The 26,105-nt window shown below is 39.8% G+C and overlaps 1 protein-coding gene across 1 annotated transcript in view; it reads left to right on the top strand.

Moving 5' to 3' along the window:
* LOC144586864 (uncharacterized) overlaps positions 1 to 24,712 on the top strand; it is a 33,886-nt gene extending 9,174 nt beyond the window's left edge. The window contains exon 2 of the mRNA XM_078385830.1: positions 65 to 24,712. Coding sequence (XP_078241956.1) covers positions 65 to 3,142 — 3,078 coding nt within the window. The 3' untranslated portion in view covers positions 3,143 to 24,712. The remainder of the gene's footprint in view (positions 1 to 64) is intronic.
* The last annotated feature ends 1,393 nt before the right edge of the window (positions 24,713 to 26,105 follow it).

The raw sequence follows: 26,105 nt of genomic DNA, 5'->3' as shown, positions 1-26,105 counted from the left end.
CCAACAGCATGAACTGAGGATGAGGCAATTTGAAATGGAGGAAAGATTAGTGAGAGAACCACAGGGAGATCTAAGAAAATTTAAGTTATCACTAGAACATGAATTCAGAATGAAAGAACTAGAGAAGGAGGAACAAATTGAACAGCTTAAAATGAGAGGAAGAGAAAGAGCTGAAATCAGTCAGGCAGAGGCAGATGCCAAGGAAAGGGGAATGGCCATGAGGATAAAAGAGATGGAACTGAAACACAGAATTAGAATGGCACAATTAGAATTAACATTCCTCAATAAGAGAAATAACAATTTATCAGTTGAAGAAATTTTGGAAAAAGAAAAGTATGAGGCTCAGGCCAGACAAAGTGAGCAAGATCTTGAAAAATATAATCAGCAAAAAGACATTAAATTAAAGGAAATCAGAGATAAGACTGAAGAAAAAGTAAAAGAGATAAAAGCTAGGGCTGAGGAAGAAATTTTACAGATCAGGGCTGAGTTTGAGGCTAAGCGAAAGGAGCTGGAATTGAGAATAAAAGGGAAGAAATTGCAGCAAGGGGGAGGGGCCCATGGTGAAGGGAAGCCCTCAGACATGAAACCAAGACCTCAGATTTTGGAGGGAAAACTAAAACCAGAGGAGAAAGACTCCAAGTACAGCAGAAAATGTTATTTCTGTCAGGGAAAGGGCCATCTAATCTCAGGGTGTGAGAAATGGAAGCAGATAAAGGGAAATGTGCCTCAGGATTCGAGTGGAACCAAGCCAAAAGCTGTGTTCTGTGTCCAGAAAGAGCAAAGCTCCTTGTCACTGAGGGAGCCTGTTGCCATGGCTACTCAATCTGGAACAGTTACATCTGCTGATCAGGCTGAGGAAAATGGTCCTCTTGTGGAGGTCAAGCGCTGCTTGCTCGTGAGAACAGATTCTCAGTTGTTTGAAACAGCAGGGGTGGACGTAGGAATACTTGACCATCAGTATCGGGGGCTGAGGGACACTTGTTCCCAGGTGACCCTGTGCCATCCAGATATTATTCCTAGGGAATATATAATCCCAAATGAGAGCATGAGGGTGGCAGGGATTGAGGGGCAGGTGATCTCACTGCCAGTAGCGGAGGTACCTGTGAACTTTCAAGGCTGGAGGGGAGTTTGGCGGCTAGCGATTTCATCGACTCTGCCAGCAGCCGTGCTCGTGGGAAATGACCTGGCTGAACATGTGAAACGGGTGCTAGTGATTACACGTTCACAAGCCACCACGGGGACAGTTCAGGGGGGTAATGATGAGCCAGAGACGGAAGCAGAGGGGAGTTCAGAAGCTGTGGTGGAAACCTTAACCACAGACAGCCGATTTGGCCAAGAGCAAAAGGCAGACGCCACTCTCCAAAAGTGTTTTGAACAGGTGACTGACGCCCAGCTAACACCTGAAACCCCAGTGAGATTTCTAGAGAAAAAGGGGATTTTGTATAGAGAGACCCTGAGGAATATCTCAAAAGGGGGAGATGGGATCAGAAGTCAGCTAGTGGTACCTGAAAAGTATCGCCCCATGATCTTACAAAGGGGGCACTCTGACTTGTTTGCTGCGCACTTAGGGGTGAACAAAACACAGCAGAGAATCACACAGAATTTCTACTGGCCTGACATAGGGAAGCAGATCAGGGAGTTCTGTAAACGATGTGATGTGTGTCAAAGGCAGGGGAATAGCCGCAACAGGACCAAAGCAAAGTTGTGCCCTTTGCCTGTGATTGACACTCCGTTCAAATGCATAGGGGTGGATATTGTGGGACCTTTGCCCAAGGCCACAAAGAGGGGGAACAGGTTCATTCTCACCATTGTGGACCATGCCACGAGGTACCCTGAAGCCATACCCTTGACTAACATTGAAACTAACACAGTGGCAGATGCCTTGGTGGGGTATATGTCCAGGATGGGATTTGCCTCAGAAATAATCACAGATTTGGGAGCATCGTTCACATCGAAGCTCATGAAACGGTTATGGCAAATCTGTGGAATTAAGCACAAGGAAACCACTGCCTATCACCCTGAAAGTAATGGGTTAACTGAGAAGTTCAATGGGACTCTAATGCGCATGATTAGGGCTTACTTGGCAGAGAATCCAAACAATTGGGACCAGAAGCTGCAATCCCTTTTGTTTGCTTATCGATCAGTGCCACAAGCCAGTACCGGGTTCAGTCCGTTTGAACTTTTATTTGGGAGAAGGGTGAAAGGGCCCCTTGATCTGATCAAACAAAATTGGGAGCAGATCACCCAGGATGACCCACAAGACGTTGTGACATACATAGACACCTTGATGAATGACCTAAAGAGAAACCTAGAGCTAGCAGCAGAGACCCTGCAAGCCCAAAAGGTCAGAAAGAAAGCTTGGGATGACCAGGAAGGCAGGGAGAGGCACTTTAACCCAGGGGAGGAAGTGCTTTGGCCTAGGCCCTGTAAAGAGAACAAACTGCAGCTGGGTAGCCCAGAAATAAAGTGCTTGGGTCACATAGTAGGGGGAGGAGTGGTCGGACCCCTGGAGGCCAAGATGGAGGCGGTTCGTGATTGGCCCAGACCCAACACCAAGAAAAAGGTCAAATCATTTCTTGGGTTGGTGGGCTACTACAGAAAGTTCATCCCGAGGTTTAGCGAGATTGCAGCTCCGCTGACCGATCTGACGAGGAAGAAGACTGATGACCGCATCCCGTGGACCAGCGACTGTGGGGAGGCCTTCCAGAGGTTGAGGGAGGCCCTCGTCGACTGTCCAGTGCTGTGTGCTCCAGACTTCGACCGGGAGTTCATCATCTACACCGATGCGTCTAACAGCGGGGTAGGAGCAGTTCTTTGCCAGGAGGATGAGAATGGTGACCAGCATCCAGTGTCCTACCTGAGTAGGAAACTCCAGAAAGGTGAGAGACATTTGGCAACCGTGGAAAAGGAGTGCCTGGCCATAGTCTACGCGATCCAGAAGGCCAAGCCTTACATCTGGGGAAGACATTTTATTCTGTGCACTGACCATTCACCACTGCAATGGTTAAAGACAATGAAAACCCACAATAGTAAACTTATGAGGTGGGCTTTAAACCTGCAGGACTATGACTTTGAAGTGAAGGTGGTCAGAGGGTCAGTGAACTGTGTTGCTGACGCCTTGTCAAGAAGACCTGAAAAATGAAGACGGCGAAAGAAACATGGACTATGTATATATTTTGATGACAAAAAGTCAAATGTGTCTGTTTATTAAACATGTTGGTTTGTATGAATAAAGGTAACTTGATGTATTGTTAATGGTAAATGTTTAAATGCCTAATAGAGTGTAAGTATAAGTAAGTATGGTATTGTATGTTATTATATGACTGTTTTTGTTTGTTTTGGGTCCAGGTTGTTTTTTGGTGAAAAGCACCTTAGCTTTCCCCCTACAAAACAACTTATAAAGAGGGGAGGTGTTACATACAGCACTGATGTTACCTGTCTGTCATGGGTTTGGAGGGAAAGTTCCATCCTATGGGGAGTGGAAGGCGGGACATCAGGAGGAGGGGCTGTACTGTATATATATGTGGAGCGTGTGTGGAGAAGTTAGGAGAAGCTGGAAAAAGAGCTGAGAGAAGAAGCTTGAGTGGGAGTCTGTGTGTCAGACAGGGTACTACTGTGTGTCAGTCAGTACCAACCTGATAGGTTCAGGTGTCTGTATGGTTAGCCAGAACTGATAGGTTCAGGGTCTGTGCTTCAAGTTAAGTGTTCTGTGTGAACCAAACTGTGTGTATGTATGATTGAGACTAAGCCACATTACTGTATCTTATTCATTTGATCATTTTATTTTCCCTGTGTGTTGTTTAAATAAACCTTATTCCTTTATTTGTTAAAAATCCATCCCTGGTCTGTGTGACTTCTTATAGGGAATGGTTGGTGGCAGCTTAGTGAAAGTGTGGCATATCCCAGTAGGTCTGGGTTTGTCACATTGATTACCTTGGTGGGAAGGTAACAGCGTTCTGTGTCTAAGTCGCACTGGCCATGTGACCACAGAAGATCGTCTTCGGACAAAACGCTGGCTCTATGGCTTGGAAATGGGGATGGGCACTGCCCCCTAGAGTCGGACACGACTGGACAAAAAAAATTGTCAAGGGGAACCTTTACCTTTACCTAAGAGAAGGCAGATAAATAAATAATGAATAAAGTAATAAAAATTGGTACATGATCATTCGGTATAGTGACTGTATAAATGGTCTGAGACATCTTACATGAGTGATTATGATCACAGCTTAGCACAATCACAGTGGTGAGTTTTTATACCATGTTTCCCTGAAAATAAGACAGGGTCTTATATTAATTTTTGCTCCTAAACCACATTTAGGGCTTATTTTCAGGGGATATTTTTTTTTCCTGTACAACAATCTATATTTATTCAAATACAGTCATGTCATCTTCTGGTTGCTGCACAATGGTGGAGGGCAGGGGTTTATTTTTGGGGTAGGGCTTATATTACAAGCATCCTGAAAAATCATACTAGGGCTTATTTTCAGATTAGGTCTTATTTTCAGGGAAACTGGGTGTATATTTGCAGACTCACATTTTGCTTTGCCATTGATGAAGTGGACTCATCTTTCAGGATAAAACTATACATCACATAGAACATATTAGCAGGTGCCGTCCTCAATATCTGAATAATGTCTGATTATCGCAGCCAGAGCAAATTAGCTTGCCTTGCTTTGTAAGTGGGGCTGGTCCTTGGGATTCCTGCCAGAATCATACTTCTGGTCCGCTAATGTGATTTCAGCTTCTAATGATAATCCATTTGTAACAAATAGTTTGTCTCTTAGAACTGTCCCCATTTACTTAAGTGTACATTTCAATTGCTTTAAGGAAATTTAGAACCAACTCATTCAGTCTTGGATTCAAGTCAAGACCTACCACCTTCCTGCTTGGTCTTTTTGTTTCCAAGTGTTTCTCCTCAAATTAAACTGCAGGACTCATAACGGCAGACAGAGTTGTAATCAACAGAAGTATTGGAAGCATAGCCAGCAGTGAAAGAAGTAGCAGAAGCACAGCTAGCAGAATTTAGTCCCTTATGAATTTGACTCTATGTGGAAGCTTTTGGTAAATTTTGGAAAGAACTCAAGGGGGGAGAGCTTGAAGTAATGGAATCTGGTTTTTGAATTAATGAAATTTGTTGTCAAAAACACCCACAGTGAGATTCAGCACCTTCACTAGTTGAAGAATCCATCAATTCTCTTTTTAATTGGCAAATGGACATTTTAGCTAGTACATGTTAATTAACAAAAAGCCACTCAAAAGACTTGAACATTCTTTAAAACTTATATAGCTTGGAAGGAAATATAAGGGAAAACAATGTACATGTTAAATTTAAATATATATTGTAAATGCCGGGTAGGTGGGGCTCGTCAGCCCTGGAAGGCAGCCCATCTAGGAGAAGGAAAACTCGAAATTTAAACCTCCACTGCCTTGTGGCTATATCCACTTATGGAAAGGGCTTCAGGAGATAACCTCGAAGTAAAATCCGGAGCCGGAGTCCCGGAGGCATTTTCTTTCATTCTGCCAACTCCTGCGACGTTGCTGGAACCAGTTGTATTGGCTCTTGCCTTTCCACTGGACCATTTCAGCGATGTGGAGAGGGGGGATTTGCTGCTTGGGTAACAGCCTATCCTCCATATTATTTTACCCAGGCTTCGTGCTCTGGAGAGGACACTCCAGCTTCGCATACAGCGTCGAAACAACACGGGAAGTAGCAGTTACCAGTTATAAGTCTCTGCTCAATTGGCGTAGAGCAGGACGCCAGGGGCTACTTCTGACGGTGGGAGAGGTCGTTGCACCTCACTAGGTAGATACCGCCCGCCTTAAGCTGGGCAGCCCCCAGACAGTAAGGTGCTACCTCGCTACGGTCTGTTAACCTCACTTGAGGAAACCCTTCCAGGTCCAGCTAATGTAAATGCACCTGAACGATGGGAACACTTCAAGACTGCTGTGTATAACACCGCCTTGTCCACCTTTGGCAAGAAGACCAGAAAGATGGCTGACTGGTTCGAAGCCCATTCGGAGGAGTTAATGCCAGCCATCGAGGATAAGAGAAGAGCTCTAACAGCATACAAAACCTGTCCTAGCGAGTACAACCTGCAAGCTCTTCGAGCTGCTCGTAGCCAAGTCCAACAGGCTGCCAGGAGATGCTCCAATGACTATTGGCTTCAGCTCTGCTCTCAGATACAGATAGCAGCGGACACAGGTAACATCAAAGGAATGTATGATGGTATCAAGCAGGCCTTAGGTCCATTACAGAAGAAATCTGCTCCCTTGAAGTCTGCTACAGGTGTGATCATCCAGGACCGAGCACAGCAGATGGAACACTGGGTGCAGCACTACTCCGAGCTATATTCCAGAAAGAATGTAGTAACCGAAGAAGCATTAAATAACATTGAGTGCCTGCCTGTCTTGGAAGAGCTGGACAGCGAACCAACCCTAGCAGAAATAAATGCGGCCTTGGATTCCCTCACCTCCGGCAAGGCACCTGGAAGGGACAACATCCCTGTTGAAGTGCTGAAATGCGGTAAGGAGATCATCATCACCGAACTGTATGAAATCTTTTGTCTCTGCTGGAGGGAAGGTGGAGTACCACAGGACATGAAGAATGCAAACATTGTCACATTGTACAAGAACAAAGGTGACAGGGGTGACTGCAATAACTACCATGGTATCTCTCTTCTTAGCGTTGTAGCTGCTTGTCCGTGTTGTGCTGAAGAGGCTCCAGGTGCTTGCAGACCGAGTCTATCCAGAATCACAGTGTGGATTTCGAGCTAATAGATCCACCACTGACATGATATTCTCCCTCCGACAGTTGCAGGAGAAATGGAGGGAACAACACCAGCCACTCTTAGTGGCCTTCATAGACCTTACAAAAGCATTTGACTTGGTTAGCAGGGATGGCCTTTTCAAAATTCTTCCCAAGATTGGATGTCCACCTCGTCTCCTTAACATCATCAGGTCCTTCCACGATGGAATGAAAGGCACTGTAGTTTTTGACGGCTCAACATCAGATCCCTTTGACATCCGAAGAGGAGTGAAACAGGGCTGTGTCCTCGCACCAACACTTTTTGGGATCTTTTTTGCTGTCATGCTGAAGCATGCCTTTGGAACTGCAACAGAAGGTGTCTATCTCCGGACTAGATCAGATGGAAAGCTCTTTAATCTCTCTAGATTGAGAGCGAAGACCAAAGTCCAACTGAAATGCATGCGCGACTTCCTCTTTGCAGACAATGCAGCCATTGTTGCCCACTCTGCTGAAGACCTCCAACAACTCATGAATCGTTTCAGCAAGGCCTGCCAAGACTTTGGACTAACAATCAGCCTGAAGAAAACACAAGTCATGGGCCAGGGTGTGGACTCACCTCCCTCTATTACCATCTCCACACAAGAATTGGAGGTTGTTCATGACTTTGTGTACCTTGGCTCAACCATCTCTGACACCCTCTCTCTAGCTGTCGAGCTGGATAAACACATTGGGAAAGCAGCTACCATGTTCTCTAGACTCACAAAGAGAGTATGGCTCAATAAGAAACTGACAACACATACCAAGATCCAGGTCTATAGAGCCTGTGTCCTGAGCACACTCCTGTACTGCAGTGAGTCCTGGACACTTTGTGCCCAGCAGGAGAGGAAGCTGAACACCTTCCATATGCGTTGCCTCCGACGGATTTTTGGTATCACCTGGCAGGACAGAGTTCCAAATAGAGTAGTCCTAGAACGAGCTGGAATTTTCAGCATGCATACATTACTGAAACAGCGACGTCTACGCTGGCTTGGGCACGTTGTGAGAATGGCTGATGGTCGGATTCCAAAGGATCTCCTATATGGAGAATTAGTGCAGGGAAATCGCCCCAGAGGGAGACCACAGCTGCAATACAAGGATATCTGCAAGCGGGATCTGAAGGCCTTAGGAATAGACCTCAACAGATGGGAAACTCTGACATCTGATCGTTCAGCCTGGAGGCAGGCAGTACATCACGGCCTCTCCCAATTTGAAGAGACCCTTGTCCAGCAGGCCGAGGCAAAGAGGAAGTCACAAAGGAAGCAAAACCAGGGAGCTGGACAGGGGACAGATTGGATTTGTCTTCAGTGTGGAAGAGATTGTAACTCTCAAATTGGCCTCCTCAGCCACACTAGACGCTGTTCCAAGTCCTCCATACAGAGCACGCTACCATAGTCTTTCGAGACTGAAGGATGCCTACTATATTGTAAATGGATATAAGTCAATATAATTATGTGCAAAATTATATCAATACTACTTTGAGTTTCCCAAGGACTATTGAACTGCTCAGAAGTTCAAGAAAGGCACATTCTTTTAGTCTGATGTACCTGTAAGTTCCAGCCCCTCCCCAGTCCATGGAGACATTTCTGATTCACACCAGTCCAACAGCCTACTAGAAAGAGAAAAAGCAGCCATCTCCCTTTCATACCACTTCCTCTGCACACTCACAAACACACACAGCCCAAAGCCAAACAGGCTCCCTGGTGCCACTGAACAGCTGCCAGTTGTTGTGCTGTTTAAGGACAATTTCAGCAGGAGTCTTGAGTCTGACTGAGAGCCATTCATTCTGTTACATAAGGATCCAAGGCATGTGGAGATAACAGGATCAGAACTACACTCCCCACCATAGAGAGCAGCAGGACTCCCTGAATGGGAGGGAGGGAAATCATGTTACGATCAATACAAAACAAGCCTCTTTTATTTTAGGGTTGTGTTTTCTTTTGTTTTGATATGTGGAACTTTTCAACATTTCAGCTGAATGAATGAATGAAAAGAATGTGAATTCCAGATGAAATCATGCCAAAGGGAAAGTGGTATTCTGAAGTTGCATTGTAGATTTTTTTTTTTTTTAAGGGGGAAATATAGTAATACGAGTGATATTGGTTAACACTTCAGACTGCTATATTTTTTTAAGTGTGTGTTTGTGTGTGTGTGTGTGTGTGTGTGTGTGTGTGTGTGTGTGCATATGGGCAGTGTCTATGGCTACATATGCCCTTCTGGTGATTTAATAAGCAAAATAAATCCTAATATATTCACAACAACATCTGTTCTGGATCTCACACATCAGTGCTTATTGTGAAGTTCTTATTACACCCGTGTTTCTATCGTGACTCAGAAAAGAAAGAAAATTCTCTTCTCACTCAATAACTAATATGCCTCTTCTGTGCAAGATTCCAAAGTAACTTATTTTAAATTGCAAATAGGGCTGAGGAATCGGGCACGTATGACAAACAGTAGAAAGTTGTGATAGTATTCAGAGAAACAGATATTTGCTGAGTTTTCAAGAAGAGTGCAATCAACCCAACTCCCTTTGTGTTTTGGTCTAAAAAAACAACAACATTTTTTTCTTCTGCAGTACTCCAAAATCCTAAGTGGACATTGTTTCCTGTAAAGAAGGTTTTACTTAGAATAACAGATTGAGCACTCTCTTGAGAACCTGTACAGCACTTAAAGAAATGTTTACCTTTGATTTAATTGTCTTGCTCTAATGTCCTACTGTAAAACTGATCTGATTCAAATGTTTAAATTGGAATCAATCCAAGGTAGCTCAATAGTTTAAGCATCTGGCTGTGGAACCAGAGGCTGAGAGTTCAGTTTCTTGATAGGGGCTGGACACGATGATCCATAGGGTCTCTTCCAGCTCTAGAATTCTCAGATGATGATATTTTTCCTCTGAAGCTGAGTCCTAATAGCCTCTGCTGCTAGGCCAACATTTTAAACCCCAGTTCTTGCCTTTCAAACCCCAGTTCTTGCCTTAACAGGAATCCACACACTAGCTCTTGTCTGACGTAGATTACTTCATGCTGCTGCACGGGAGGTCTGGTGATGGTTCTTCAGAGAATTAAAAGTGCATGACATCTCACTACAGTAATGTCACAAGAATAAGTCAATGTAAAATGCCACCATTGAGCTCCCATTGAGAAACAGAATTAAAGCCACTTTCAGTTTATAACGTATTTCTGAACACTTTAGTGGACAGGAATGAACCTATAAACATTTTCACACAGCTGACATGAACCTATCTGACCAATGGGATCTGCAATTCATTTATCAATGTTCAGAAGGTTCCACTGTGTCCTCCATGTCCATTCGATGAGTTCATCTTTCTAATGGATGGCATTTTCAGTTTCTCCACTAATCCTCAGAGACAGGAAGGTAGCGTTAGATCTGACAAACAACTGTATCTATATATCTTATCTCCTCCAAGAGCTGGGGATGTTACTTTTCAAAAAGTAATCATTGCATTATGTACTGTTTTGAAGTAACAGGTGACAATTTCCACTGGGCCATTGCAGTGTTGCACATTATTAGCACATGCCAGCACACCAGTAAACACAGGGGAATAATCTCTGTTTCCCCTGGCCAATTCTGATACTGTACTCTTTGAAATTGTTTACAGAAATAGAAAAATATAGAACATAAAATTAAAAGAAAACAGTATTTCCCTTGTGGCTTGTTTTCTAGAAGCTTTGGATCACAATCGTATGGACAGCTGAATATAAGACTATCAGGAACTCCCAGGTTAGCTGGACTTCCAGAGATAAATATTTTTAAAGAATATCTGTTCAATCAGTAATCATAAGAAAAAGAATCTGTATCTAGAATTCCATTCATCTGCAGTCCTTCTGGAAACAGAGAAAGACCCTTCACTTCAGGCAAGCTTTATCTCAGTGACTGGCTACATGAGTGACTTTCAGACGGATTGTTATGCCTTACTGCTCTGACTGGGTCTTTAGTACTACTTGTGTTTACCATCTCTCAGAGTGGTATTTTGTTTGTTCCTTGATAATATCTGCATGCTTACTGTTTTAGCTTTAATATTGTCTTTTAATGATGTAAGTGCTGTTGTTGCTTTTAATGTTTTTATCTTTATTTTTGTTTTCTAGTATATGTATTGTAACTGCCCAGACTAGTGCCTCCGGACTAATTGGAGCATGATACAAATTGATTGAATGAATGAATGAATGAATGAATGAATATAAATAAACAAACACACACACACACATACACACAAATACATACATACATACATACATACATACATACATACATACATACATACATACATACATACATACATACATACATACATACATACATACATACATACATAAAGTTACCTCTTTATACTTATTGTTCTTAGCTTTAAATATTATCTTTCAAGGATGTAATCCACCTTGGGTCCTTTTTAAAGGAGAAAGGCAGGGTAAACATATTTTAAATAAAGCCAACAGGGATACAGAATCATCAATAGGCACTGCAAATGGTCTCTGTGTTTGTGAAAGGGGTTTGTGCTGCTTTCCAATATTTGTGTCTCTTGGTGGACTAATCAGTAGGACTTTGAGAACCAGAAGAATCGTGGTCAAGGTATTTTTTTGGCATGGATGCAAAAACAAAAAACAAAACAAAACAAAATACCTCAAGAACCTCTGGCTGTCAATGTCAGTGAAAAACACAAGAGCAAATTAAATCACAAATAATTTGCTCCCTCCCTCTGTGATATATAAAATCTGCCATGAGAAATGAATGCCCCCTTTCTCTAGCAATTGTCAGAATCCATCATTTTAGGTCACTTAAAGTACTAATAGATACCAAGTAAAAATATTTACAGCTGCTTGAAGAACAGTGGCAAATAATGTTACTGTTATTTTGTGTCCAGAGCCTGGAAATTTTAGTATTTTTTTATTTTTCCTCATTAATTTGAAAGGAACCTATTGTCATTACTCACCCTATTTTAGAAATTACTCGTCATATTACTTGTGAAACTTTTTACTTTTATATACTTTACATTGTTTTCCTTGAGAAAGGGATCTTATAATTGATAAGAGAATTGCAGAAAACTACAGAAAATCCTATCACATTGTCTCTTAGTGTACTTTAAAATGTCCAAAAACTTGAACTTTTAAAAGTAAATAGAAAGTGTTACCCACTATACCAAATGATCACCTTTCTTCTTACTAGTTGTATTAACTTTGGAAATGTAATTTCATTACCCATTCATTACCCGAAAAAGCAACAGGTTCCAGAGAATGGCATTAATTGTAACTTGTTATTTCCAAGGACCATCTCCTCCCTATTCTCCCCAAAAGCCAGGAAACAAGCTTGAATAAAAGCCCTCAACCTCTGCATTGAATGACTATTGTAAGTTGTACTGGTGTCTACAACTTCCAGGTGTAACATCAGGAGTAATACAGACCAAGGTGCACATCTAAGTGCAAATTTAATGTTATAAATGTGTGCAATGGGACAATTATGTATCTATACACACACTCTCTCTCCAAGACCTTTGTAATCCTTTGATATTATCACTTTAATTATACATATGAATTCAGTTTCAGTTTCTTGAGAGGGGAAATAAAAGTGCTATGGCACCTGAAGATTAATATAAATATTATGTCATACAGTTTTTCCTGTTTACCACTTACTTTCTCAGACACATTAAGTGTTACCCATAAGAGAAAGTACATATCAAGTATACATGGTGAAGGGGATTATAGATTGTAGTTCGCCAGAAATCACATGCAGAGAGAAGTGATAATAATATTTCTAATTGGGGACTAATGTTTGGCAGTGGTAACACAACCACCCCAGCAGTAGGTAATCCAGTTAATAAGTGCTGGCTGATATTCAGTAGTAAGTCACAACTAGAGTAGGCTTGTTGAACTGGAATGAACTGGAGTCCTTCACTTTTTATTCATTCCCTGAACTCCCTCTGAATTTTCTTTCTTCCATAATGACCTCTTTTTAAGAATTGTTCTCCTGGTGGCTGTTGAATATTGTTTCTCTTTGACCTCCGAATGCTCTAATATCAGATTTTTGCTCAATTACTCCTTTGCATTTGCTAGGGTCAGTCACAACAAATACCCTCTGGGCGAATATGTGCAAATGTTGAACAAGAATAGAGTAGTATTTAGACTGAGATTAAACTAACATTAGGAAATAGATCTTTTTTACTCTATTTTTTTTCTCCACTAAGGTTTATGCCAGTTCATTTACCTCCAATGTTATGTGTTGATTCTTTTATTGTTTTGTATTTATATCTTAATTCTTTTATGTTTATTGAACATCATTAGTCTTAATACTATTAACATACATATTTCCTATTATGTTTATTGCATGTTGTCATTGTGATGTACACAGTTTACTTCTTGCAATATACATTATTATTGTAATATTATGTATTATATACACTAAACTCTAGAAATGTTTGACATGAGTTGTTCCTGTTGCTTCAACCCCTGCTATCAGCAAGAAATTGGGTTCTAGAAACATCTTCTATCAACAGTCATTAGGCTTACTTATTATTTAAGTCTTCATTCTGTCAGTCAGTAAAACTCAACCCAATTCATTCTATAGCAAAATTGACTGAAGAACTGGCTGTTTTCACTTCACATACATATTGCAGATTATATGAATTAAATCAATTCAGAGTTTTTGTTACTGCACTGTTGCTGTTGTTGTTAAATGTACTATAATAACCATATTCACTGTAATAACTAACATATATAATTTCTGTACCCGTAACATAGAATGTAACTGATTGACATATTTATTTTCCTTTCTGGATATACATTTTCCATTCTAGCATTAATGGGTGTCATACATCAAGATCATGAAGGGGAAAGAAATATAAAATAAATGTGTCAAGATCCTGCTGAATAAGATATTCATACCACAGCAAATCCTGATACACAGGTGAATGAGTGGAAACTTAAGGATGTGGCCCCTTAGAAATCTGCTTAGAGATCCAAATTCCTTCAGGGCATGCTTCTTAGCTGTCACTCATCACAAGAGGTGCCCTTGATTTGAATGCAATTTTAAATTCTGCCCACACAGAATTTTTACTCCTGCTCATCTAGAAGTAGTGCTTACTCACCAGAACAACTATAACTTATTTACACAAGAATTTAACTAGGCAATTGAAAAGTTGCTATAATAAGTGACTGGGTTAACCACACATTACTGTGCAGGGCTACTCTGAAGTAAGTCCCATTTTGTTTAGTAAGGGCTCCTTCTGGGTAAGTTCCATGTAGGTTTGCAGCCTAAGAGGGTCATTTTTTAAAAAAGTCTGATGTCAGTCAGGGCACCAGGAAATTCCTCAATATTATAGCTTAATTTCTGTAAGTGAAGAAATTCCTGTAGGAAAAATCTGTTCACAGAGTCATGTGACTAAATATGCAACAGATAATGCCTATTGAGATTTCATAACTTACAACAAATCACCAACAGAAGTTACTTCTTTTGTGTAAAGCCACTTAATATTCTCATCCAATTTATAACTTTGAAAATGGACTTCAAATCAGCACCAACTTTAACCCAGATAAAGCACATAGGCTCTGTACCAAATCTGGAAAAGTTTGGGAAAAAAAGGTTTTTGAGTTATGCCTTTTTAAAAAGTAAAACAATTTTCTTTCCCTGCTCAGAAATAGGTGCACAGACTTGAAATAACTGATATAAAGAACAATTTTTCTTATCTTCAAAGAAAATGATTGTTTTTATTTGAAAAGAATCCAGGCTGCTGGGACTGAAATACTGATCCTAAAAAAGGCCTTTAAAATTGTGTCTTTGTTAGAAATTGAGCATGCATGCTACAGCCTTGCCAGGCAGATAATACAATGTATCATATGGGCAAGGGAGAAATACAGCTTAACAAAGCTTCGCAGCAGTAATGGAAGGAATCTTTTTAAAAAACAACCCCAGGTTTCTTAAAAGAAAGTAATGTGGTAACAGTCCTCCACAAAGGGAAATATTTTGCTACATATCTCCAGGGAATTAGCACACTATTTTGTAATAAATATTCAAAGTAGTTCCAGTTCTGGGGCAATCTGAACTTTTGACCCTGTCAATCAGGACCCAATTAGCTCACTCTCAGAAGGAGAACTTGTACATTCCTTCCTGTCAAACAGACATTGGTGCTGGGAAAAGGATTCTGTGTCTGGTTGTAAAATATTTAAAAATACATGTAAAGAAAAATAGAAACAAATATTCAGAAGCTCACTTGTTTAAGCTGTAAAATTATTGTGTGTGTGGTTTTGTTTTACTTTGCGGCTAGGGATGGTCTTACTTGATTCTAGTAGATTTTGGTGCCTACTGTATATCCCATCATAGTTTCAACCATTCCACCCAACTTGTCAGTATAAAATTACTTGGTAATTTAAAAAAAAAAACTCCAAAGATGTTGTATGCCATTCAGTCACTTCTAATGGGTGGTGACTATATGAATTAATGACCTTCAAAATGCCATACCACTGACAGCTCTGCTCAGATCTTGCAAACCAACAACATCTCATATTATGTTGTTCTCTCTTTCTGCTGCTCTCCCTTCCTGGCAATATTGTCTTTTCCAGTAAGTTTTGCTCAGGTCTTACAAACTAACAGCACTGGCTTCCTTTATTGAGCCAACTCATCTCATGTTAGGTGTGTCTCTCTTCCTATTTCCACATCTCAATTTTCCTAGCAATATTGTCTGTTCTAGTCACTTCTGTATTTCCAGCATATGTACATGGTAGAATTGACTCAATTAACTCATTTTTGCTCTAGTGAGAATTCAGGTCCGAATTGATTGAACATCTGCTTTTCTGCCTTTCTGTCTGCAAGGCTATCTTTCCCTATCTTTCTTTGTTGTCTTTTTTTAAACATAATATACTGTAGATGATCTTGACCTTGGTTTTCAGTGACAATCGTTGCTAATGTTGAACTTTCCTTTAAAAGAATTCAAAGGGTGAGGGGACATCTTTTGGAAAATATGCACACAACATGTTCGTAGAGCTTTTGGTTCAATATAGCTTTTCTTCTTCAGCTTGCTGACTCAAGGAAAGAGTTTGGTAACTGGAAGACAGCTTTCTAGTCTACATTTAGTGGAGTCACCATGGCAACATTAGTTTACCTAAGAGGTTAAAAATCATGTATGCTTCTCCATTGTATGTGTTGCACTTACAATTTTCCATCGCCATTTCATTAAGTATAAGAACAGCGCTTTAAAATGTTTTGGCATAGAGCTACTAGAGCCATTTTACTACCATTCACAATGTGACACCAAGCAAGGGAAAATACCAAAAGTAAACCACTTCTCACCCAAACACAAAACAATTATCAAGTCTAATTTTTGATGTGTGAATGACAGTGAGCACAAGAGGGTATCCTGTAGACCATGTTAATTGCTGTCATTCGTGTTGTCAGTATTTAAGCTAACATTGCTAGGGAAAGTTTCATATCTTTTTCCTCGTGGCAATGGGGGCACAATCTTACGTGGCAAAATCAGGTCATTTTTGGAGTTTTGAACCATAAATACAGAAACTATGTACTGTACATTCATAAACCATAGGGTGTCCTTTTGTTTTGTTTTGTTTTGTTTGCTTTTTTGTTTTGGAATAATTAAATCTTCACTGGCATGAAAAAAGGATATTGTAGTTTCTCATCCTGACTTGCAAGGGCAAATTCACCTCCCTAACACATGTGCACCTATGTTGCATCTCCATCACAGGCACACCCTTTGATAAGTTATGCTAAGTTTGTGGTTTCAACAAACTTTTAAAATGTGGTTCTTTACAAATACACTAAAATGGAATATAAATTCACTCTATTCTTCATGATTTGGAAAAGTCTCACCCCCACTGCATTGGACATCTAACATATGGCCAACCACATGTCAGATGTCCTTGGATTAGGCAATCAATACCAATCAAGTCGCTGGCCCAAATAATGTCATGTGTGAGTTGTCAAATGATTCTGAGAACATATTTGCTGGAAACTGTTGATAGTTACAGAATTGACATGGGTTAAAATGCAACATGGCATTGGGAGGAAAAAGGGAAATTAACTATTCATTTTCCTGCAGGTTAAGTATACTTGATTTAAAGTTAGGTATTTCGTGTTCTTTCTGTTTGTTGCATTTATTACATTCTTGTACACTTGCTCTATGTTTTGCTACTCATTATTATGCTTATCCCAATTAATTTATTCACTGTTTTATATTTAATGGCATAGTAGACATAAAGTAAATGTTCTCTGTTCTCTGAAGTGTATGGCAGCTCTGAAAGACACTGGAATGTTCTGAGGACTGGTCATTGTTAAGGTACCATTTCTCACACCGTACAAAAGAAATCCATGGTGCCAATCAGCACCAGACCCAACAACTGTATCTGTCCCTGTATATCATGTATCTTTCAAGGGACATACTTGTTGCATTCAGATTTTATATTTTCAGATATACACTAATATTTTAAAAACCCATGTGTAAAGAATAATGATGATGACTGTAATATGCTTTATGTGGAGCTGCTGTTGAAGAGTGTTCAGTAACTTCAGCTGGCTCAAAAAACTGCAGACAGACTTTTGCCTAGAGCCAGTTAGAGACAGCAACTTCTCTGTTCCAGCAGCTTCACTGGTTACTGGTCTGTTTCTGGGCCTAATCCAAACTCCTAGTTATGATCTAGAAACCCTACACAACTGAATCCAAGCTGCCTGAGGGGCTGCATCTTGCCATTATTAGCTCCCAAGGTTTCATGATCTTCAAGGCAGGCCCTTTCTCCAGAGCTATAACTAGCAATATTGGTAGCTGGACAAGAGCCATTGTTTTTCACTCACCTAGGCCTGAGGCTTGAGTATGAGCCCTTCCCCTCCTTGACAAAAGAGGAGGAGAATGTTGACTCTTCCCCCTACAAAAAGACATGTATGCTTCCAAAATAAGGAAAATAAATAGGGCCATCAGGCACTACTACAGTGGTACCTTGACTTAAGAACTTAATCCATATTGTGACTGTGTTCTTACGTCGGAACATTCTTAAGTCAAAGCACAATTTCCCATAGGAATGCATTGAAAACCATTTAATTCGTATCTGCTGTTATTCGTTCTTAAGTCCAGGCGCTGTTCTTAAGTCGAAGCATTAGTTCCCATAGGATGCAAATCCGGTTAATCCATATCTACCACTAGGGGGCAACTTTTTTTTCTTCTTTTGACCTAAGGTGAACTTAGGTTTTAAAAAGGGCAGGAAAGGTTTTGTTTTGTTTTGTTCTTAAGTCGAGGCTCCATTCTTAAGTTGAAGCAACTTTTTGCGAACGGAGCCGTTCTTAACTTGAATCGTTCTTATGTAGGGTCGTTCTCAAGTCAAGGTACCACTGTATTTATTTTCCTAATATTCATTAGTTGATTTTGGTGCACTCTTAGTATTCCAAGCCCAAGCCCTCCAGTTACAGCCTTCCCATTCTCTCTGTCCTCCCAGATATGTCTGTTAAGAATGCATGAAAGGACCTTCATGGTGGCTACTTCGAAGCTGTGGAACTCCACTGGAAGTTAGGGTTGATCCTTCAATGCCACCAGTAAACAACATAGACATTTATCTTCAGGGGAGATTCTGGCAAATTATGCTATTGAGAAAGAAGCATGTAATGAGGATTACTGCTGTTTTAAGTGAGCAGTATATTTAATATTGTTACAAGCGTAATTATATGTTACTGTTAAATTGGATTAATAATTGATGGTGCAAATCCTCTTCTGTAGTTATGCCAGGATAATGCTAACAGCCTAACATTTGAAGGAAAGTTGCCTCAACTTAAGAACTTGCTGCAGACTTTACCTGCCCTGCACTGAGTCGCAACATATAATGTATGCCGTGATTTCTTCACTTGAGGCAATTCACCTGCAAAAGTTATGCTGTTTGACTTTCACTGGCATAACTATACAAGAGGATTTATGTCATTAAATTTTTAGTCCACAAGCCTCTGTGTGTATATTTTAAAAATCATTTTATGAACTCCTTGGGTTTCTGCATTGGGAGACAAGCAAGATATATATGTCTTTTATAAGTGTATTTCTACCAGCTATCACTTAAGTCTCATCTTCAGAGAGCTACAAGTGGAATTTACTCAGGTATAGTGAAAATACAGAAAATTGATAGGACTATAAACCCAAGGTTAAACCTGAATGCCCAGAAGCACCAAAGACTTTATAGGGTAAACATTTTCATTACAGCCCACAATTTCCAATAAGATACCATTTACAAAGTTGCTTCATTTCCTTCCTTCCTTAATTTAAATATTGGCCTCTATAGAAAATTTTTAATAATTTATAATTTATAACAATATAAAATATAAAGTGAAAAACCCGAATAATTTCACTAAGCTTGGTATTTATAATAACAAACGTATAGCCAGTTACCAAATGGTGAGTCAACACATATTTAAATCAAATTGGTTAAATTAGTCTACTCTAGTTGGAACTATCAGTTGGCTTCAGGCTTCCATTTGTAACAGGAATTGAAACACTTATCTGTTGTATCTGTTGTACTGCATAGGGGAGGGAATTCCAATTATTTAGACACAAACACACACACACACACACACACACACACACACACACACACACTTTATGATATCTGGATGTAAAACAATGGAACAACCAGAAGGCCTTGACCTGTAGATACTGGTTAATGGGCACATTGGTATACAAGAACATGCTCCCTCAGGTAATCCAGTCTCAAACTGCTAAGTACCTTGAATATTAATAAAATTAGACTGGATCTGATCCGTAACTAATGGTAGAACAGTTTCTTGAACAATAATGCATCATGCTTATGTTGTCTTTTTCATTCAGCACCCCTTAGCCACCACAGCAGCAATTTCCAGAGCAGTCTCAAGGGAAGCCCCACACAGACTAGACTGCAGCAATCCAGTCCTGATGTTATCAGTGGATGGACAATTGTATGTAGAATGTCCATATGGCCTATACATGAGGAACCAACAAACACTGATAAAGGGCATTTCAAATCACCAAGTTTTCCTGGGTTGCTAGTAACACGATTGTTTAACTCATAATCCCAGATCTCAGATGTGATCCTTCTGGAAGAGTGCAACCCTATCCAAAATGTAAGAACCTGCCTAATTGCTAAAACTAGGGCCTACTCGCCTATAGAGCTTCTGTCTTACTAGAATACAGTCTCAGCTTTGGGTCTACCATCTAGCTCAGCACTGATTCCAGTCACTGCTCCAGGAATTACACATTAGCGCTCTATCACACAGAAAAAGGCACATGCCAGCATGGTGGTGACAGCCATAACTCAGATATAAATATTATTTCCCAACAGCTTCATACAATTGTTAAACAACATGGGGAGCAGGATAGCATTCTGTGGCATTCCACAGCACATGCATCAGAGGAACATAATCAATGCACTGAAGTTAGGGAAGGAAGGACAGCAGTGCAGTGCCCCCATACCTAGCCTGTAAACGTGGTTTACAAGGATATGTTGATCAATCATATCAAGAGTAGCTTAAGTGTTTGATTTATAATAATATTCAGATAGTATTAATAATAAAATATTAATTTTAAAAACATTGATTTCATTGATTGCACCTACCATGGCTGAGTCCTCTTCAGAGGGTGAAGGTGAGAATGACCTGTCTCAGGAGTGTGAAACCAGAGTCTGTGAGGATCTTGGGGTCCCATCTGACAGTCCTCTTTCGGAAGCACAGAAGGCTGAAGAGATGCCTCATCTTACCACAGGGGACTCATTCTCCTCAGGAGATGATGTCGGCATGGTGAGCAAAGAACCTTTGGATATTAGAGAACTCCAGGTGTTAGAAAATGACAACGTTTTCAAGATTATATCCCTATTCATAGCCAAATGAAAAAAAATGGGGGTCCTAAACCAAGGTGAATAAGTACTACTATCTTAGGGACACTGAGACTGCTAGAAGTAACCTATTATTCTAGCCCTACTTGCCTCACATTGATTTGTCAATTTGGACTGCTGTACAACTGCTTTTGTTTAATCCCTCTCGGCTCTGTCACCTTGCTATGTAAATGATTTACAGCTTGACTACTGGCTCTCACTCCGATGTTGCCTGCTTTTTGCAGCTTGGGTCTGACTACTTAGTGTTTAACCTGAACTAGATGCTGACTGCCTCTGATTCATGTTTACATACACTTGCTGGTTTAAAACATCACACCCGCGCCCTGAGATCTGTTGATATAGGGTGGGGTGAAGGGTTGCTTAGAAATCAAAGAGAACCAACAAGGTTGCAGTCTCCCACTATTCTCTCTACAAATGGTAGTCATTAGGGTGACCAAAGATGATTCAGTCCTTTAAAAAAAACCCAATACAAACAAACAAAACAAAACAAAAACAGGCCTGATACCATTTTGGCATGGCTTTGGATAATCTGCTTTTTCCACAAATGCCTGAAGCTGAGTCACTGATGTTCTTTCAAAATAAGTATTTGAGATTTTGGTGGCAGTTACGAAGCATCTCTGGATCAGAGGTGCCTCACTTTGCCACAGGCTTTTCAAGAACAGCCATACATGCAATTCCATTGTACTAAGAAATGCACCCTGCACAAACCTAATCATCCCCCCATCAAAGACTTCAAGCCATGATTAAAAGTCCACATGCTTGACTGAATTGCTACCAACACTTTGTCCACATCTTCAAATTCCAAAACAGGGCTACAAAACACCTCCTTTTCATATTAAGACTGTGTAGGCATCCTTCAGTCTTGACAGACTATGGTAACGTGCTCTGAATATTAAGACTATCCTGTCAGTGACAACCTGAGATACTTACGGTCATCATGGACATTTTGAAGCTAACCCTACCTAGTATTGTCTACAGAGTTGAAGTCCCTCAGAACCAATATCCTTGAGTCATCTAAAGCAGTGGTCCTCAACCTTGGGCCTCCAGATGTTCTTGGACTTCAACTCCCAGAAAGCCTGGCCAGCAGAGATGGTGGTGAAGGCTTCTGGGAGCTGTGGTACAAGAACATCTGGAGGCCCAAGGTTGAAGACCACTGATCTAAAGCACCTTGGAAGGGCCTCACCCAGTTTAGCCAAGGAGGCTACTGCACACGTGGGATTATAGCATTCCCAATCTTCTGCCTTATCTCTTTGGCCCAGCACTAGATGGAAAAGTGGACAGGTCATGATTTTCTGAAAGAAGAATTATCCTGGAGATGAAAACAGTATATTTGTGAACAACGGCAACTCCCCTTAACCTGCCACCCATAGAAAGTGAGCTGGTGCTGTAGCAAATATTTGTGCAGTCACAGATCTACCACATCTGGGTCATCCACCCAGCTTTTAATAGTAAACACCACGTGAATACATACATACATCAGAGACCTTTGGGTAGAGTGGGCGGCATATAAGTTAAACAAATAAACAAATAAATAAACAAATAAACAAACAAACAAACAGATAGATAGATAAATAAATAAATAAATAAATAAATAAATAAATAAATAAATAAATAAATAAATAAATAAATAAATAAATAAATAAATAAATAAATAAATAAATAAATAAATAAATAATGGACGTAGTCACCTGGCATTGCATAAGAGCACCATCAAACTAGAAGGCCTAGCCATAAGGCAAACAAGCACTGGAGAGTTGGAGAAAGGGCCTGTCTTAGGGGTGGAGAGACAGCCTGCAAGTATTGGACTTTTGTTATTTGATGTCCCACCTTCTTCCAGTGCCCTGGTTTTCTCTGTCTATAACCATAGCAGAAGGGGTTCCATTTTGTTATATCATTTAACATAGATGCTGTTTTATTTGAATGAATAAAGTAGTGCACTGTGGTGATTTCTTGCTAGAACTGCTTTGAAAACTAGCAAAGTGAACTATAAATAGCAATCCTTAATTTCCAGTCCTAGGGGCATACAAGCACTCTCAGTCCACTTAAAGGCAATAGAGATACATGCACAAACTGAAGCACTTAATGATTCACTTTCTTCTGCTTACTAGAGTTGATCATGGTAGTTACTGGAGCGATGCTACTGCTCTGCAGCCCCATTAGGAGATCTCTTATTGGTCAAGTTAGTACAACTCATTACTTGACTTGAAAATAATGATTTGCAGCCATAGTAACTCCAAGTAATGTTTGAAGAGATGCTATAGATCAGGGACAAGAGTTCTTACGCAATGAATGGCAAAACATTATTTATCAAGCAGGGACACTTGTCAAAGTATTATTCAAACATTTTTTTTATTTTGTTTGAAATGAAAGGATATAGTATTGAAGGGATATTTGTATTGCAAACATTTGTATTTGTATTGAACATCCTGAACCATCTAGGGTGTTAATATAAAAGTAAGTGTTTTTCCCATCCTTGATGTACAATTTACAAGCTGAGTGAATATTGATCCTACTTACAACAAGATGCTTTTATTGGACAAGAGGTAACAATGGAGTGCAGCAACATTAACTATTGGGACCTATATTTCTACACTCTACCTATTTTCCAAGTTTCTCTGCTGGTGACAAATAAATTGTTCCTTGAGATTTTCTCTCTTTTTATGTAGTATTTTATTTCTCTGTCTTTAGAGCAGCAAGAAAGGATACGTTTAAATTAGCTTATTGGAAATCTCTAATGCTTATATTCCCCAACCTAAATTCTGTATTTGAAGCTGAAATTGTGTCCCTCCATGTCAAGGGTATCTTGTGTATTCTCAAAGGGTTTCATAGCCAGGATCCATTGGTTGTTGTAGGTTTTTCAGGCTGTCTGGCCATGTTCTGTAGGTTTTTGTTCCCTAACCTTTCTGGAACACAGACAAGAGTTCTATCTCCTGTCCTCTGGAGATGCCGGCCACAGAGACTGGTGAAATGTTAGGAAGAAAACCCTCCAGAACAACAGCCAAACAGCCTATGACAGCCATCAGTACCTTGTGTAATAACTCTGCTTTGCTGTTCATATTCAAGATTGTATTAGCAGAGCAATCAGTAAAATTTTGACTTAGATTTGCAGATGCAATGAATCCCATCGAGGCACAGCCTTTTCTGTATGTGAATCAAAACATTGTTTATGTAACTTATGTTTTCAAATTCAGATATTTTTAAGTGTGTTTTTACAATGTTCTCAAAATTGTTTTTAATCCTGACCAATGTTTAATTGGTTTTTTTAAGATACACTTTTGTATGGCCTTTTAAATTTGCTCTTATTGTATACTGTTGATATGTTCTAACAACTTACTTGCTCTGCATATCTTATATAATGTTTTTATCTTTGAATTTTCGGGTCTATGACCATATAGTAATAAAACTCTTGTACTCCTGTACTCTTATTGTATAATTGTAATTGTTGTGAGCCAACTTGGGTTGCCTATGGGGAGAAAGGCAGCATATAAACAAACAAACAAATAAACAAATAACTTGCCATGATGAATTGCTATTAAATAATAAGGCACTAGTCCCTAGCTAGGCAGACATTTCTTTCACAATCAGCATGAATTTCTTGCACATCTGATAATGTGACCTCATTAGTGGCAATTTGCCATTAATGGGGAGCTATAAAAATTAACTTACGCAAGTGTAAATCATGAACAATATATTTGTTATTTAAACACCACTCTGGGCTTTATTTAAAAAAGGAGTTACACAGAGATGCTCTTAAATAAATTTATTGTAGATTTATTATTAGTAAATTTATTAGATTAGTAAATGGTTTAATTTTATTTACTGAACTGAAGGGAGATACAAGAGATTTTTCTTCTCGGAATGGTTCTGGCCCATTTTTGAAGGTGATACAGGGTGTAACACAGAACAGAGGTTGCAAACTTCATCATGTAATAGTGACTGGACAGTCCAACTTAATTGACTGAATATGCTATAGAATACATTCTCCTTGGTTGGATGGTATATATAAGTGAAAAATAAAGTGTTCTGTAGAATTGTTTATTTTTATTATCAGAGCAACTGCAAAAACAATAATAATCTGAGACAATTTATATGACAATTTATTAATGACACATACTGCTAGTGATGTGTTTCCTTATATCAAAGGCACACAATTTGCCTGCTTTGTAGTGTTATGAATGACATTAGTTTAAAGTTTTATGTCTTTTGTACCAGTCTCACATGATTTAATATTCCCATTTTACAACGTTAGCTACTGTCTTTTCAATGAAATTCTTAAATGACAGGTTTTTCCTAATGCTGAGTTCTCGACAGGATTTGGGGATATACTTATCAAATATTCTGTCTCATGTAAAACATTCCTTTGAATCCACAGAATTAAATAACATAACACAATCTGAAAGCAAACTTTACCGTCACTAAGAATGTTTCCATGGGGATACATTCTTTTATAACAAGTCTATCATGATATGGTTTGGATAAAATGCAGTGAATCTTTAAGTTGAAGCTTTATCCCAGATTCCATTAGGATCCCGATTCTTAGATACAGAAGCTTTCACTTTTTTTGCATCTATTTGACATTTTAATGCCAGTTGTATATACTGTTGGCTGCTTATCTAGTAGGAAGAATATAGTTTAAGGACAATTGGTTAACTTGCAGTGCAACTGCCCAAACCATGCTGGACGTTATTTATACCTAGAAAGTACTAATAATCCTGCTGTAGCCGACTTGGTCCCTTTGACTGCTGTTGTTGCCTTCAGTTCTGAGAAATGCTCATTGGATTTGCTGGGAATTTCTTCCATGAGCCTAACTTCAGTTATGCAAAATACTTTGTTCCTCCAAATTGTGAAACAATCTCCACTTCCTGTTCTGTCTCCAGCCCCATTTTATTCGAGAAAGTTCCTTTATCATGAACAGTACAGTGATGGGGAAAAATGAGGAAGCATTGCTTGACAGAAGCAGGCATGTAAATCAAAGATAACTTTTCCAGGCAGACAAAGTCCATTGCTGGGGAGCACTTTCCTAGAGCCCTAAAGTTTTTGATGCTGATACACTGTTGTGTGTATCACATCCAAGACATCCAAGATCCAAGCATTGGCATCAGCTCGATTTGATCCTCACTAGACGTTCTAGCCTTCCTAGTGTTACGATCACACGCAGCTACCAGAGTGCTGACTGCGATACTGATCACTCCCTGGTGTGTAGTAGAGTAAAACTGCGAACAAAGAAATTGTATCACATGAAAAAGGAAGGAAGACCACGTATTGACATCAACAAGACTCGCGATCAAAGAAAAGTGAAGGAATTTGCCCAAGCACTCGAGGAAACCCTTCCAGGTCCAGCTAATGTAAATGCACCTGAACGATGGGAACACTTCAAGAACACTGTCTACAACACCGCCTTGTCCACCTTCGGCAAGAAGGCCAGAAAGATGGCTGACTGGTTCGAAGCCCATTCGGAGGAGTTAATGCCAGCC

The sequence above is a fragment of the Pogona vitticeps genome, chromosome 2 (genome assembly GCF_051106095.1).
Source record: "Pogona vitticeps strain Pit_001003342236 chromosome 2, PviZW2.1, whole genome shotgun sequence".
In the NCBI taxonomy this organism is placed as follows: Eukaryota; Metazoa; Chordata; class Lepidosauria; order Squamata; family Agamidae; genus Pogona; species Pogona vitticeps.
This window is presented reverse-complemented; position numbering and strand designations above follow the sequence as displayed.